Genomic DNA, 16043 nt, shown 5'->3' on the forward strand with positions numbered 1-16043 from the left:
TTCCCAGGACCCAAAGGGTCTTTTTCTTCTACTGACACTTCCTACCAGGAAGGAACTTCCCCTGTATCATATTCACTTCCTTCCCTCCTTCTGAGGAGGCCTTTGCTCTCTCCCTTTCCTGGGGCCGTAGTGGCAGAAGAATCCAGAGTAGCAAGGAGGAAAACACATTGGGAGGTAATTGCAATATTACCTTCATTGCGTCTGTGTTGCACGTACTGTCCCATCCTAGAGAAAGAGGGGTTTGAACAAAATTTAAACTGTTCCTTGTGATTCAAGGAAATCATTAGGAGCATCAATTATTTTGTGCTTTAACATCCTGATATACTCAGTAAGGCACAGTAACATGGAAGGGACGGCTGGTGTCTGCGCTTAAAATCCCGAAATGGCTGTGTGCTTTGGTTCTTGCATCTGCCTTAATGGTTTTCCTGTCTCCTCTGTTATTGGGCAATCAGCTGCTGCTTTTTTCAGCGTGTGTTTTCTTCTCCCAGCCTTCTCCCTCTTTCCAATTTGCCATCTGGAATCTGCTTTTGACTGAGCATTCTGTTCACCTGTTGCTGCGTGAAAAACGATCCCAAAACTTAGTGACTTAAAAATGACAACTGTTTGATGAGAACTCCAAGTTTCTGTATGTCACGAATTTGAGGGCTCAACTAGGCGATTCTTCTGCTCCATGTGTCTGATTGAGTTCAAACAGTGGTGCTCAGCTGGTGAATGGACTCATCTGGAGGGTCCACCATGGCTTCACTCACATGGCTGGTGCCTTTGCAGGGTTCCTGGGAGGCTGGGCATAGCTGGGATTGTCAACCAATGCCCTACATGTGGCCTCCCTAACCAGGTGGTCTCAGGGGAGTTGGACTGTCTTCATGGTGGCCAGCTTTCCACGGAAGCCAGGCAGAAGCAAGCAGCCCATGGAAACCAGGTGGAAGCTGCATGGATTTTTGTGATCTAGCTCCAGAGTTCACACAGCACCACTTCTGTGGCATTGTATTGGTTACACCAAGTTACAGGCCAGCCCACATTCAAGGGAGGTGAGTTAGACTCCACCTCTTGGTGGCAGAGTGGCACGGTCACATTCTAGAAGACCATGTGGGATGGGAGATATTGTTGTGGTCACCTCTGGAAAGTACAATCTGCTGCTCTTAAAAACTAGCCACGCACATAGAAATCAACAGAGAGAGCTTCTGAAGGAAGACTTCAAAGCAGGTTCTGTGAGTAGAATATGCTACATGCCTTTGTGCCAGGATCTGATTGGCTGTTTTTCCCCTACTCAGGTCTTCCTGTCCTTGTTTCTTCTGTCTTTGTTGTATTTTAGATGGGCAGGTTTTCTGGATGACTGATTACTCAAATATTTTAAGTGTTTCCCACACTCAGATTATAAGACAGAAAGCAAAATTTGTTTTAAGGGTGTATGTCTGTTCACAACCAACCCCTGCTCTAATGCCAGAGTGTCCAGTTACTAATTAACTTTACCCAGCAGGTAGCCCAGTAGAGCTGGAAGTCCAGTTCCCAGGAGACCTCAGAAGCCCCGAGTTGTGGCTCTGCCGTTGGTGGCCACGGGGTCTTCGGCAAGAGAGTTGACTGGGTTCAGTGGTTGTCTGCTATGACTCGATGCTTTAGAAACTAAAGCTGTATCTAGGACTGAGGAGGCCTAAGCTCAAATCCAAATTGACTTACAGTTCCAGGGTTTTAGACCTGCAAGAGACCTAGGAGGTCTCACTAGCCTAACTTTTGTATTTCAGAGGTGAAGAAACTGTGACTGAGAGATTGAGCAAATGACTCTGTGGTTGCCTAAGATCACATAGTTAGTTAATGGTAGAATGAAGACAGGAGCCCAGTTCCAACCTCCGGTTGCATATGCTGTCACTAAGATAAAAACCTTAGAATTCCTGGCAGCCTTAAAGATGTATATGTGTGTATGCATGTGTACGTACTTAGAATTGTGTGCTTATATGTTAAGCACACAACATTTATATTGTGTATTTTATAAATATTTATAGAACACTTACATGTTCTATAATATGGATCTATGCATTTGGGCTTATGGATTCCATTAGGTAAAATTGCACACATTTCTAGTATAGTAACTGGTGTTAGCTAAGTTACCAACTACGATACAGACGAGTTCTCAGGCTGGGTTCTGGAATGGTCCCTTAGCAGGAGTTTGGCAGAATGCAGATGGTGGAAGTGCTGATTTCTCGTCACATCTGCCACCTGTGTCCTTGAGCAAGCTCCTTACCTCCCTAAGTACCTAGCTCTGCTTCTGTAAAACACTGACGAGAGCTACTGCTCGTTGAGCACTTTCTTCTTGCAGCATTGCTGAGCTCATTACATACGGTGTGACATCTAATTCTCCTGTAGGGAACACCAGGGTATGCCCATTTCACAGATGAGGAGACTGAGCCTCACACAGGTAATGTAAGCTGCCCACCACCCTGCTGCTGGCAGGAAGGCAGGCAGTATTCCCATTTCTCTGTCCAGGTACACTGTGCTCTGTACACACTTCCTAACTCTCAAGGTTATTGGAATGTGTGCACAGACTTCTTCAGAGCCTCCCCAAAGTGTAGAATATGACTAATAAATGAAGTTTAGAGGGAGGCAAATTTGGGATCCAAAATGACAGACTTTTCTAATTGTGGATACTTCCCAAGACTGGCAGTGTGCATCTTGTGATGAGGTAAGCTTGTCCTCTGTAGAGGACGCTAGGTTTCAGAAGACTGTTTGGGTGGGCAGATAGACTTAATGGCTTCTGGAGACACCTCTAGCTCTAGGTGTTGATGCTTTTACAGAGCAGAGAATGAGTGCCAAAACCAAGGATTGTGTAGACTCAGGTTTACATCCTACTTTGTCGTTCCTAGCTCTGTGGCCTTGGGCAAATGACTTAATTACCCAAGTCTATTTCCATTGCTCCGTGTTTATAATAGGGATGCTGGGCTCTACCAGACTCACTCATGAGTTTTGTCCTCTGGAGTTGTACAGAGCAGTGCATTCCTCTTACACAAATACCAGGCTGGGAAAATTTGAAGCCTGTGGGTTTGCTCTGCAGATGCCCAGGGCCTCACAGGTAGAGCTTCCTCCTCAGTCATTTTGGAGGAGGATGGTGACTGTCCCAGGCTAGAGGAGTGGTCTTGCTGGGTGTCAGCCTGCGCAGGGTCTAATGCAGGAGGCAGGTGAAGCAAGTGTTGGTTGATGGTCCAGCCTGCTGGGGGCTTGGAATGACCCAGGCTCACGGGGAATGGAATGTTGATACAGGATCTGAATGAGCGAAAACATGAGTTGGGTTGGTTGACTGAACTTGACCAACTTCTGTCCCAAGAACCACTGATTAAGAGATACTTCAGTGGTGGTTTTAGCAAAAAGGGATGTTTGCTGGCAGACAGTATAAAGAGAGTGCCTATGCCTCGGTGGAACCATTTGTATCAGTTTCTGCCAATTTGCTCCTCTGAGATTCAGCCCAGTGTGGCTCAATGCCCTCTTCTGCCAAAGATGGGTCTCCCCGCAGTGTGGCCTCCAGGAAGCAATCTGTCTCACCAGACCCCACCAGGGACGGGAGATTAGTGTCCAGGACATCAGCAGCTGTCATTCCGACACAGCTATGCAGACCAGGAACAGTCTCAGCCTGCTGCTCGGAGGCTGATTCCTTGTCTAGCTTTTTTCCTTCCTATAGAACCAAAATAGTTTCTGGACAACTCATCTAGGTTTTTGTTTTGAGCCAGCACATTTTTCAATAAAAGCTGCCTGAAACCTGGTCACGTATTTCTCTGTATCTGAGTCTAGAAAGTCTTCCCTCTTAAAATTCTGTGATTTCCTAGGACTTAGTTAAAAAATACATTTTATATTGTTTCACCTTTGAATTTATAAAAAATTTCCAGGTTTAATTTTGATGTAAATATTTATTTCCTCATGGGTTTTGAAGAATTTATACGACATTCATAAAACATGTTTGGGCTCTTAGCAATTCATTTTACACACTAGAGTTGACTCAGTGATAGGTGTAAGGCCTGATAGCTATGTGACTTCATTAACATTCAGCACCTGCCACCGTCATTTTGTTCTTTGAATGACTGTGCCACCTGACTCAGAGATGAGACAGTTGCCTGAAAACTTCTGGGAACAAGGTAATGATAGAAATATAGAAGAGTTTAATCTTCTAGGTGAATTCAGTCCAGATATATTCAAATATATTATCAATAAAATTATTACTCCTTCTACATCCCTGAAAATTCTTTTCTGGATCTATCGTTTACTTACTACCTTCTCAATCTGTTAAAAAATATATTCCTGCACGTATTCTGAAGTATTTAGAGGTGAAGTTTGATGATGTCTGCAACTTTCAGGTGTTCAGGAGAAAATATGTCTATGTCTGTGTCTGTGTCTGTGTCTGTGTCCGTGTCCATGTCCGTGTCTGTGGCTGTGGCTGTGGCTGTGTTGGTGTCTTTGTCTGTGGCTGGGTCTGTGTCTGTGTCTGTGTCTGTGGCTGTGTTGGTGTCTGTGTCTGTGTCTGTGTCTCTATCTGTGTCTGTGGCTGTGGCTGTGGCTGTGTCTAGGTCTAGGTCTGTGTCTGTGTCTAGGTCTGTGTCTATGTCTATGTCTATATCTATGTCTACGTCTATGTCTATGTCTATGTCTATATCTATGTCTATGTCTATGTCCGTGTCTAGGTCTAGGTCTATGTCTATGTCTAGGTCTCGGTCTGTGTCTGTGTCTGTGTCTAGGTCTGTGTCCATGTCTATGTCTATGTCTATGTCTATGTCTATATCTATGTCTATGTCTATGTCCGTGTCTAGGTCTAGGTCTATGTCTATGTCTAGGTCTCGGTCTGTGTCTGTGTCTGTGTCTAGGTCTGTGTCCATGTCTATGTCTATGTCGATGTCTGTGTCTGTGTCTAGGTCTGTGTCTATGTCTATGTCTCGGTCTGTGTCTATGTCTCGGTCTGTGTCTGGGTCTGGGTCTGGATCTGGGTCTAGGTCTGCGTCTGCGTCTATGTCTATGTCTAGGTCTAGGTCTCAGTCTGTGTTTGTGTCTGTGTATGGGTCTAGGTCTGTGTCTATGTCTATGTCTATGTGCCTGTGTGTATATAGAGAGAGAAAAAGAGGGAGAGAGAATAAGAATAAAGCGAATGCAGCAAAATGTTAGCAACGGCGAATCTAGTGAAATATATACTTGCATTTGTCATAGTATGCTTTCAACTTTTCAGTCTTTTTGTAATTTTTAAAAATTAAATGAAAAGGTGGAGTAAACACTTACATCCTTTTAGGCTCTATGTACTGTCTATGACCGGAAGCTGCAGACAGCTGGGAATCAAAGGCAGGTAACGGTTACCTGGGCCTTAGTGCGTGCTGTACCACCTGTCCAACTCAGGGCTGTGCCATCAGCTCTTTCTACCTTCCAGCATTCTTTTACCTTCCTTTCACACTTCACACATTTTTGTCTCTTTCTTACGCGTGGTCCTGCTTTTCATCATACGCCTCTGTTTTCTCACGTTGAATGTGGTGAAACATGGTTATTTGACCAAAAAAAAAAAAAAGATAGAATTCTAACTCAAATACTTGGAAGGAGTTGCCCTTGAAATTTCTTTCTTGCAGTAAGAAGGTCAACTCAGATTCCAGCAGAAATGTAAGTTGTCTGTGATTTAAAAACTCATTTAAAGAAAGTAGGCTAGGAGAATAGTGTTTTGCTGCAAACTTCTGCAAAAATAATTTGTTTTCCCCTCTGGGCCTGCCAAAAATTTACTGTTTCCCACACTACAGCAATTTTGGTTCCAACTTTTTACTGAGGTTTTGATTATTGAAAACTGTCACTACTATGTGTTTGTGGTTTACTTTTCTGTAGCCACTTCCTGAAGAAGTCACGGTAAAGCAGCTCTTTTGCCCGAGTCCAGGGAGAGAAACAAAGACAATTTCCTTGGCTAGAGATGGGGGTAGGGGTGGATGGGGCTGGCAGTTACTGGAGGAGGACAGCATTTTAGGATTCATTCCATTGGAACAGGGTCCTTGTTGAAATACTTCTTCTCACCCACCAGCCATATGATTTGAAGAAGAGAGTTAACTTGAAACTCACTTTACCTATAGAAAGGAGAGACTTGATTAGATTTCTCAAAGACTCTTCAGCTCCATAGCTCTGTGAAGTGTTGGCTACTGACTGATCCTGAATGGCACAGCCTGACTTTCTGGTGTCAAAGTAATTTTAAACATGGTTACAAACCTTCCCATAATTACCATAAGCCTGAACCTGAGAGAAGGTGAGCATAGAGGGGTGCTTTCATCCGAGGGGAGGCTGCACGTCAGCTCCTGACTTTGAGTCAAAGTGACTTTTAGAGTCAACCAGCAGAAACTGTTTACTTGAAATAGTTGAGTATCAGAAAGAAGACTGTGAGAACACAATGCCTAACAGTACCTGGCAGGGCTCCTTCCCCTGCGATCTTTTCATAAACTCTGGAAAAGCAATATATTGGGAATAGGCTCGGCTGTGCATGACAGAAAGCCTGGACACATAAAAAAGGTAGTCCAGGGTGGTGGGCGGCTTCATGAAGCCACTAAGGACTCAGGTTTTCCTCTTACTGCCCTATTGCATTCAGTGAGTGGTCTGTACCTTGTAGTTCACGATGGCAACCACAATCCAGCCACCACATCCACACTGAGCAGGAGGAAGGAAGATTAGTGGAGACCTCCTGGGGGGATCACATGACACTTCCACTCACATCTCATTGACCCACATTTTGTCACATGGTCACTCCATGTTGCAAGGGATGATGGGAAATGTCTTTGTGTCTAGAGGGCCATGTGCCCAGGTAAGATTTGGGGGTTCTATTATTGGGGACGCAGGGATGACAGGTATTGGGAGAAGAAACTAGCAACATCTGTCATAGAAGGTACATTTTCAAAGAGCAAGGGCTTTGGAATCACCAGTGCTGGGGTTAAATTTCAACGTCTGCTTACTAGCTGTAAGATCTCGGCCAGGCCTCTTAACCTCTTTGAACTCTTATAATACATCCTCTGTAAACTCAGCATGATACTCACTTTGTGGGGATAAAATGCAAGAACGAATGTTCAATATTTGGTACAATAGCTGTTGCTATTACACTAGTCCCTACAACACCAGCTTTGACTTCATTTATTTATCCCGATACGTGGTATTGGTTAGCTACAGTGTATTTAATTCCTACTTCTTTCATGTCCTTACTGGAGCACTAGTGAGTCTGGCTTGGACCAGTATAATTGGGGATGTGAGAAGTTAATGCATGTCCAAGGAGGACACAGCAGCTTGGTGGATGTTTATGTGACCTTCATCTGGCAAACCTGACAGTGTGGTTAGGGGTAAAGTCACAGGAACTATTTGTGCTTCAGAAACTCGTGAAGAATAGTATTGTGTGGAAACAGAGAGTTTAAGGGAGAAAGCTCCAGGCCAGATACACAGCTAAGGGGAATATCTCAGGTTACCAGAACGGAGAGCTCAGACTGTAACTCTGAGTCTTTGGACTTAGGATTCCCCACTCATGAGGGAGGGTTTCTGGAGTGTGAGGGTCGGTTCCTCAATGCCACCCTGGGTTTACTGCAAGTCATTCCCAGAGATATCTGTGCCAGGAGCAGGGAACAACCCAAGGAAAATGTGGCTGGAAATTTTTCCCCTGGATTCGTTCACAACTCCTGCCATTGGAGGACTTTCAGTCATAAACATTCCCCGGTATGTTCTGGTGTGTGGGCCATCAGTTCTGTGAGCAAGACCAGGGCTCTGCCCCAAGGTTGTCACCATCCTTGCGGAGCCAGAAGAGTCAAGCATGACAGCTGGCACGACCGCTCCCACTTCCCGCCCTGCTGATGACCGGGTGGGGCGTTGACTTGCTGTGGCGAATGGAATGTGGGCCGACAGGAGTGAGCTAGTTCCCAGTGTGGCCTGGTGTGTGCTTTTGGCTGCATTGTTTCCATTTTTGCCATCCCCAAAGAGGATCATCTCCCAGGAAGCTTATTGGTCCAAGGAGGATGAGACACCCACAGAGCAGACTTGGACCCCATCTGCAGCTCAGAGCCAGGCCTAACCCAGCCTAATTTAGGTTAACCAACTGCCATCTTTCCCACAGACTTGTGAGCAAGAGTGAATGACCATTGTTTCACACCATTCAGTTCTGGGGTCGTTGATTTGTTAAGCAGCGTCGTTGTGGCCGTGGTTAGCAGACACAGAGGATACTTGTGTTAGTGTGAGAAGGTCCTCAGAGAGACAAGGAGGGCATCTGACACTCCAGTCTTTGGGGGGACTGGGGGAGGAGTGCTTCATAAACTCGTATAAGCTATTTCTGTGTTGGATTTCATGTTGCTTTTCTCCCTGGGATGCTGTAGACCAGGGTGTTAGCAGGACATCGAATCCCTCGCACAAGTCAGAATTGTATGTAAAATAGGAGTTAATCCATGGGGGATATAGGGAAAATTCTCTGACAAGTGATATACGAGGATCCTTGGGCTTCTAGTGATCCATTCACTCACTCACTCATTCATTCAAAAAATGGGAGTTAGGGATATAACTGTGAATAAGGTAAAGCAGGGTTCCGTCAACCAAAAAGTATCCAACAGTCTTAATAATTTAGAAGCTTATTTTGCCAAGGTTAAGGACAATCCCCAGGAGAAAAAACATGGAATTACAGAAAAAACAGTCTGTGGTCTGTGCCTTTCTCCAAAGATGATTTGGAGGGCTTCAATATGTAAAGGTTTTCCTCTATTGAAAAGCAGGCTGGAGGGGGAGAGAGGGAGTGTGTGGTCATTATTGAATCCACATGTTGCAAGGGAAAAGTAACAGGTAGGGAATAGTCAGTTATATTCCCCTTGTACTCAGTAAATTTGCTCTTTACGTGAGGTGAACATAGAGTGGCTACCTGTGGAGAGTTTTTAAAACCTTTTACCTGTAGCTGTCTGCTTAGGAACAGAAGGAAAGGCAGCTTCTTGTAGGACTCAGCTTTCAGCTTAAGTTTTTCCTTTTGGCAGAGTGAACTGGGTGTCCCAAGTCTTTATTTTCCTTTCACAGTCCTTCCATCCATGGAGCCTGAATTCCGGAGAGGGGAGACGAGGCTGATGATGAATGCCGTAGAGAATGACAGGGAAGGAAAGGAAAACACCGAGTATTGGGATTAAACGTGGTGTAATTTTAGACAGGGAGGTGAGGGAGACCTCACCAAGAAAGTGAAGTCCGAGCAGAGAGGGCATGGGCACTGGCCTTAGCTGAGGAAACAGCATCTCTGGCTAAGGGGCAGGGATGGCTAAGGCAGGTCTCTGCAGAGACAACAGCTTAGCGGGTGGAGCCCCTCTGCCAAGCACGCCTCTAGGTGCTACAGGGATTTGAGTTTAGATATGTTCAGTGAATACAGCTGCAGAGAAACAAATCCAAAAATTTTGAATTTTCTTCTTAAACAGAGTAGGCAAAAAGGTTCCTATCATCCGGTGAAGCCTCCAGACCCTGCTCCTACCCCATCTTCAAGGGATCCTCTCTGCAGGGTTCTTGTTTCCTGGTGACACCTCTTGTTTCCTCCCCTAGGCCACGCAGTGCTGGGCCGCAGTCCTCCACTTCCTGTGTCCTCCGGAAGTTGTCAGGAGCCATGTTTCGCTTGTACGTGTTGGTAATGGGAGTTTCTGCCTTCACCCTTCAGCCTGCGGCTCACACAGGTAAGAAGTAAACCCTTCAGATGCAAAAAGACTTGCCTGCAGCTTCCCTGAGGAAAGCTGTTATCTAGTGAAGTTTTTTGTCAGAACTGCGGATTCCCTGGGGAAAGCTGTTATCTGGTGAAGTTTTTTGTCAGAACTGCGGCTTCCCTGAGGAAAGCTGTTATCTAGTGAAGTTTTTTGTCAGAAAGCAAAGTGTGGGCCGAGCTCGGTGGCTCCCGGCTGTAATTTTAGTCCTTGAGAGCCCTAGGCGGGTGGATTGCTTGAGCCCAGGAGTTTGAGACCAGTCTGGGTAACACAGAGAGACCCACGTCTCTACATTAAAAAAAAAATGCCGGGCGCGGTGGCTCACGCCTGTAATCCCAGCACTTTGGGAAGCCGAGGCAGGTAGATCACGAGGTCAGGAGATGGAGACCATCCTCGTAAACACGGTGAAACCTCGTCTCTACTAAAAAATACAAGAAAATTAGCCGGGCGTCCCAGGTTCTCGGGAGGCTGCGGCAGGAGAATGGCGTGAACCCGGGAAGCGGCGGAGCTTGCAGTGAGCGGAGATCGCGTCACTGCATTCCAGCCTGGGCGACAGAGCGAGACTCCATCTCAAAAAAAAAAAAAAAAAAAAAAAAAATTGCTTGGGCGTGGTGGTGCGTGCCTGTAGTCCCGGCTACTCCGGAGGCTGAGGCGACAGGAGTGCTTGAGCCCAGGGAGGTTGAGGCTGCAGTGAGTGGAGACTGCATCACTCCACTCCAGCAGGGCAACAGAGTGAGACCCTGTCTCAAAAAAAAAAAAAAAAAAAAAAAAAAAAAAAAAAAAAAAATTAATGGAAAAGGAAAAATTAAAAAAAAAAAAGAAAAAAGAAAAGAAAAGCACGGTGCGAATGTGCTTGTCAAAGAGCAAACTGAAGAAGTGAAGTGTTTGCCCTTAACAAAGTTGCCTTTGGAGTTTAACCACACAACACGCCAGAACTAAGCTTTTACCATCTGAAGTCAGCTCAGATCTACTTTTAATGATGAGAAGTCAGCAAGTGAAAAATGTGGCCATAGTTTTTAATCTTTAATTTTTTGTCACCATAGAAACCTGATTTAACTTTCTTCACAAACGTAAGTTGGAACGGATAGTAGCACTGAACTTGTTATTTGGAAATTTTGACAGCATAATAATGGGGTAGGGAGGGAGTTTGATAGTACCCCAGGGTGTAGGTCATTTTGTTAGGGACAAATGACATCTTCCTCTAATATGCTCCAGGTCTCCCTGCCAGAATCAGGATCTGTCCTGGGTCCAGGGAGGTTTTAGGATCTGAGCAAGTTTTGGACCCAAAGCCTGACCATGGGCTCTCTGTCCTTCAGGGGCTGCCAGAAGCTGCCGGTTTCGTGGGAGGCATTACAAGCGGGAGTTCAGGCTGGAAGGGGAGCCTGTGGCCCTGAGGTGCCCCCAGGTGCCCTACCGGTTGTGGGCCTCTGTCAGCCCCCACATCAACCTGACATGGCATAAAAATGACTCTGCTAGGATGGTCCCAGGAGAAGAAGAGACACGGATGTGGGCCCAGGACGGTGCTCTGTGGCTTCTGCCAGCATTGCAGGAGGACTCTGGCACCTACATCTGCACTACTAGGTAAGCCTCTCTGTGCAGTGCTGGGGAGGGGATCCTGGCAGGATGGAGGCTTGTGAGGGTCTTCAGTTATGATCTGGATCTCAGAATCCAGTATACAAAATACAAATCCAGTGAATCCACATTGCATCCCCCTTGCTGTTCCTGACATACCCCCACAACTCTACAGTCTCATTCTCTCTCCATTTAGTCTTTCCTCAAATGCCACCTCTTTGGAGACAACGTCCCTAGCCATTTTAGCTGACCCTTCCCTCTGTCACTGTCTCCTTACCCTGCTGTAATTTCCTTGGGATAGAATTTTCCCATCTGACACATTTGTGTGTGTTACCGTATTTAATGTTCGTCTACCCCATTAGAATGCAAACTCTGCGGGGGCAGGGACTTGGTCTATGTTGTTCACTGTTGAAGCTTCATGGTAAGGAACCAAGAAATAGACATAGAATAGGATTTTACTCTGAATAGGATTTTAGAGCTGGGTGAGACCTTAGGATTAAATTAGTCCAACTGCTCGTTGTAAGGATGAGGGAACCAAGCTGGCTTGGAAAGTTTTCCAGGTGGTACGTGGTAGAGCTGACTCTGGAGCCCAAGTCTCCTGACCCTGGGTCCAGTCCTCCTCCCTCTTTGCCCTGTTGCTTTCTTCCCCTTTAACTGTAGAAAAATACACATAACAAAAAATTTATCATCTTAAACATTTTTTAGTGTACAGATCAGGGGACCATCACCACTATCCATCTCTAGGACTTTTTCATCCTCACAAACTGAAACTCTGAACCCATTAAACAATAACTCACCTTTCCCTGTCTCTCTAGCCCCAGGCAACCACCATTCTACTCTCTGACTCTATGATTTTGACTACTCTAGGTGCCTCGTTTAAATCCTTTAAGTGGAATCAGTCTTTCTGTGACTGAATTATTTCACTTAGCATAATGTTTTCAAGGTTCGTTCATATTGTAGCATGAGTCAGAGTGTCCTTCCTTTGTGAGGTGGAATATTATTATTCCATTTTATGTATGTACCACATTTTGTTATCTATTTATCCATCCAGGGACACTTGGCTTGCTTCCTCCTTTCAGCTATTGTGAATCCAACAAGAACATGGATGTGAAGATATCTGTTCGAATCTCTGCTTTCAGTTCTTCTGGGTATAGACCCCAAAGAGGAACTACTGGATCATCTGTTAATTCTATATTTAATTTTGAGGAACTACCATACTGTTTTCCATAGTGGCTGTACCATTTTTCATTCCCACTAACAGTGCCCAAACTCAATTTCTCTACGTACTCACCAACACATGTTATTTTCTGTTATTTTTGATAATAATCATCCTAATGGATGTGAAGGGGTCTCTCATTGTGGCTTTGATTTCCATCTTCCTAATGATTAGTGATGCTGAGCATCTTTTTATGTGCTTATTAACCATCTGTGCATCTTCTCTGGAGATGTCTACTCAAGTCCTTTGCCCACTTTAAAAACTGAATTTTGCTGCTGTTGTTGAGTTGTAGGAGTTCTTTACATTTCCTGGTTATTAACCCCTTGCCTTATCAGACATATATTTAGAAATATTTTCTCCTGTTGTCTAGGTTGCATGTTCACTCTGTTCATAGTGTCATTTGTTACACAAAAGGTTTTAATTTTGATCAAGTCCAGTTTATCTATTTTTTTTCTTTTATTGCCTGTTCTTTTAGTGTTAAGAAATCATTGCCCAATCCAATGTCATGAAGATTTTCTCCTTTGTTTTCTTCTAAGCATTTTATAGTTTTAGCTCTTAAGGTTTTTTTTTGTTTGTTTGTCGGTTGTTGTTGTTTTTTTGAGATGGATTCTTGCTCTGTTGCCCAGGCTGGAGTGCAGTGGCGTGATCTCGGCTCACTGCAAGCTCTGTCTCCTGGGTTCACGCCGTTCTCCTGCCTCAGCCTCCCGCATAGCTGGGACTACAGGTGCCCACCACCACGCCTGGCTAATTTTTTGTATTTTTAGTAGAGATGGAGTTTCACCGTGTTAGCCAGGATGGTCTCGATCTCCTGACCTCGTGATCCTCCCGCCTCGGCCTCCCAAAGTGCTGGGATTACAGGCGTGAGGCACCACACCTGGCCATGTTTTGTATTTTGATCCATTTTGAGTTAATTTTTGTATATGGTGTTAGGTAAGGGTCCAGCTTCATTGTTTTGCATGTGGATATCCAGTTTCTCCAATACTATTTGCTGAAAAGATTGTCCTTTCCCCATTGAATGGTCTTGACATGTCCTACTATTCTTGATGGATGAAGTTTTAGGCCTAGTGTTGGTGATCTTAAAAAGTTTCTTGGCTTCGTTCTTCTGAACTAAGACAACCCTCGGCTTGATTGGGAACTAGTGTTTTGGCCTCTCTCTTCAGCTGCTTCTTCTGTTCCTCCAAAGGCTCTGCTTGCTCCTTCTACCAGCTAGCTTCAGAGTCTCCAGATTTCATAAACTCATTTGACTTAAGAAGAACTGTACCCAGGAATATGTATATTTAGAAAAAGAACCAGAGAAGTGACGTTCTTATCACAAAGGAATTACTGGTAAATGGAAAAAATTTCAGGTCACATTAGCCTCAGTCCTAGGCTGGGTGTGTGTGTGGCAGGGGATGTGGGCTGTGGGAGGAGATATGAGGTGGAGGGTGCCCTCTGTGTGTGTGTGTGTGTGTGCATGTGCGTGCATGTGTGAAATTGAGAATCTTTTCAAATCAAACCCAGCTTGACACTACCATCCATATGCTTAGCCCCAACTATAAGCAATTGAACCTTGCCTAAAAAACAGGCAAATCATCTCCTATTCTTATGCTAGGAAAATGTGGATGTCTGGTTTTACAATAGCTATAAATGCGTGTTTCTTCTTTCTTTTTCACAGTAAAAATTCTAATTTTCTCTAGTGAGCACTACTAGGAAAACTTCACAGTGTATTAAGAAAATATGAAACCTGAAGTCAGAAAGACAGATGGGAATCTTAGCTCTCTCACTTCCTATCTGGTGGGACCTTGGGCTTATCACTTGACTTTTATGGGTGTTAGTTTTCTCCCCTGTAAAGAAGTTTGTTGAGAAGGTTATGTGAGATCACAGCATGTGAAGGAGCTAGCGTGGGACATGCCATGGAAGGTGGTCAATATATACATAAGAATTCCCTGTCCTTCCCAAAAGGCAATCTGCATGACTACTGAAAGTGAGACTGTGCAAAAATCAGGGAGATGTGAGCTGAGTCGTGTTTGTCCTAAAGTTTGTTTTTACGATCAATTTTTGTAGGAGAAAAAAGAACAGAGATTGAGGGGTCAGGGGAAATCCCAGTGTGTGTCAAACTTTCTTTGCATCATGGGAAGGTTTACCTGGCTGACCTCTAATACTCTTTGTCAACTGTAAGATTGGGGTTCTAATCGAGAGAGAATCACCAGCAGTTGCCATAATACTCTTTAGCATTGATAGTCATGAGGCAAGAGACTGCCCTGTTCCCATGATTGTTTAAGATCTTGTGATCTAGAACCCACATGGTGAGTCAGAGTAGGCAAGAATGCAAGCCATCAGAGAGGTCAGGATTTGAGCAGTAGCTGCCTGGGCCTCCTTGCTTGGTGTTCTGCAAATAAACACCTTACTTTGTATCACAGCAAAAAAAAAAAAAAAAAAAAAAAAAAAAAAAAGGAAGGAAGGAAGGAAGAAAGGAAGAAAGGAAGAAAGAGAAGGAAAAGAAAAAGAAAGAGTAGGCAGACAAGGTTATGCTGCTGTAACAAACAGCTCCCAAATCTCAGTGGCTTAAAATAACAACAGCTTATTTAACAGGTCCACTGTGGGTTTGCACACACTCAGGGACTCAGGCTGAAGGAGCAGTCACGTTCACTATTTCAAATGTTGTTGGTTGGTTGCTAGAGCAGAAGGAAGCCTGCTTTGGAGGGTCTCTCGTGGCCGTTACAACTTTCATGTAGAAGGGTCACACATACAACTCGTGAGCTGGGAAGAGCCGTATAACTGCACCCACCCATAGTGGGGATGAGGACATGTGGTACCCCATGTGCTCAGAATGGGGAGAACTGGGCCTATTTGGTGAGCAGCACTACTAATGAGTGTCATGCCTTTGCCATGGGGGTGCCACACTACATGGGGAGTGCAAGTGGTGATCAAATTGCCCCCCACCCTTCTCTTTCTTTTGAGTTATTTTCATGAAGTTTTTGCTCAAGGGGAATTACCAGATCAATAATGTGAACAGCGTTGTGACTTTCAATATGTCTACTAAGCTTGGTTTCTGAAGATAGTGCTCTGATTTATGGGTTTTCCCAGAGCCTTGCTGGGCTTCCCATTTTGGTTTGACCTCTTTGTGGCTGTACAGCCCACTTAATTTCTGTACACCTAACTTTTTTCGTATAAAAATGATATAATAGTAATTCCTACTTCATGAGGGCTGGACTATAAATGAAATAACATGTGCAAAGTTCACAGCACAGGGCCTGGCCTGCATCTACTCCCTGTTGGCTACCTGCTGTGTGACTGTTATTCAAGTAGGCCCTGGTCTTTAGATTTGTCCTCAGTTGCCTTTATTCAACATGCAGTGAGATTATGCATTTTTCAAGGTGAGAGTTAACATTCTGTATTTCTTTATGCATAAAATATAATATTTGTTCATCTATTTTCCTTTTTTAAGCTAAATATAATACACATATTGGCCTCATATATTTAAATTAATTCTTTTTACTTTTAAGTGGTAAGCTGTTAACACATTTCTTTCACCTTTTTTTTTTTTTTTTTTTTTTTTTTTACATTTTGTTACTTGTTTGGATATGGATGGTTTAGATTTTGCTGTG

The 16043-nt window shown here is 44.4% G+C and overlaps 1 protein-coding gene across 4 annotated transcripts in view; it reads left to right on the top strand.

Annotated features, from left to right (window-relative positions):
• The window catches only part of IL1R2 (interleukin 1 receptor type 2), a 35262-nt gene that overhangs the window by 5834 nt on the left and 13385 nt on the right, over positions 1-16043 (top strand). For 2 of the 4 annotated variants that reach the window (XM_050754842.1, XM_050754843.1), the window contains exons 2-3: positions 9517-9644; positions 10985-11249. In XM_050754842.1, coding sequence (XP_050610799.1) covers positions 9578-9644; positions 10985-11249 — 332 coding nt within the window. In that variant the 5' untranslated portion in view covers positions 9517-9577. Of the gene's footprint in view, positions 1-1043; positions 1209-9516; positions 9645-10984; positions 11250-16043 lie in introns of those variants that run through there. The other 2 variants (XM_050754841.1, XM_050754840.1) reach the window with 2 other exon arrangements.

This window comes from Macaca thibetana, chromosome 13 (assembly GCF_024542745.1).
Source record: "Macaca thibetana thibetana isolate TM-01 chromosome 13, ASM2454274v1, whole genome shotgun sequence".
NCBI lineage: Eukaryota > Metazoa > Chordata > Mammalia > Primates > Cercopithecidae > Macaca > Macaca thibetana.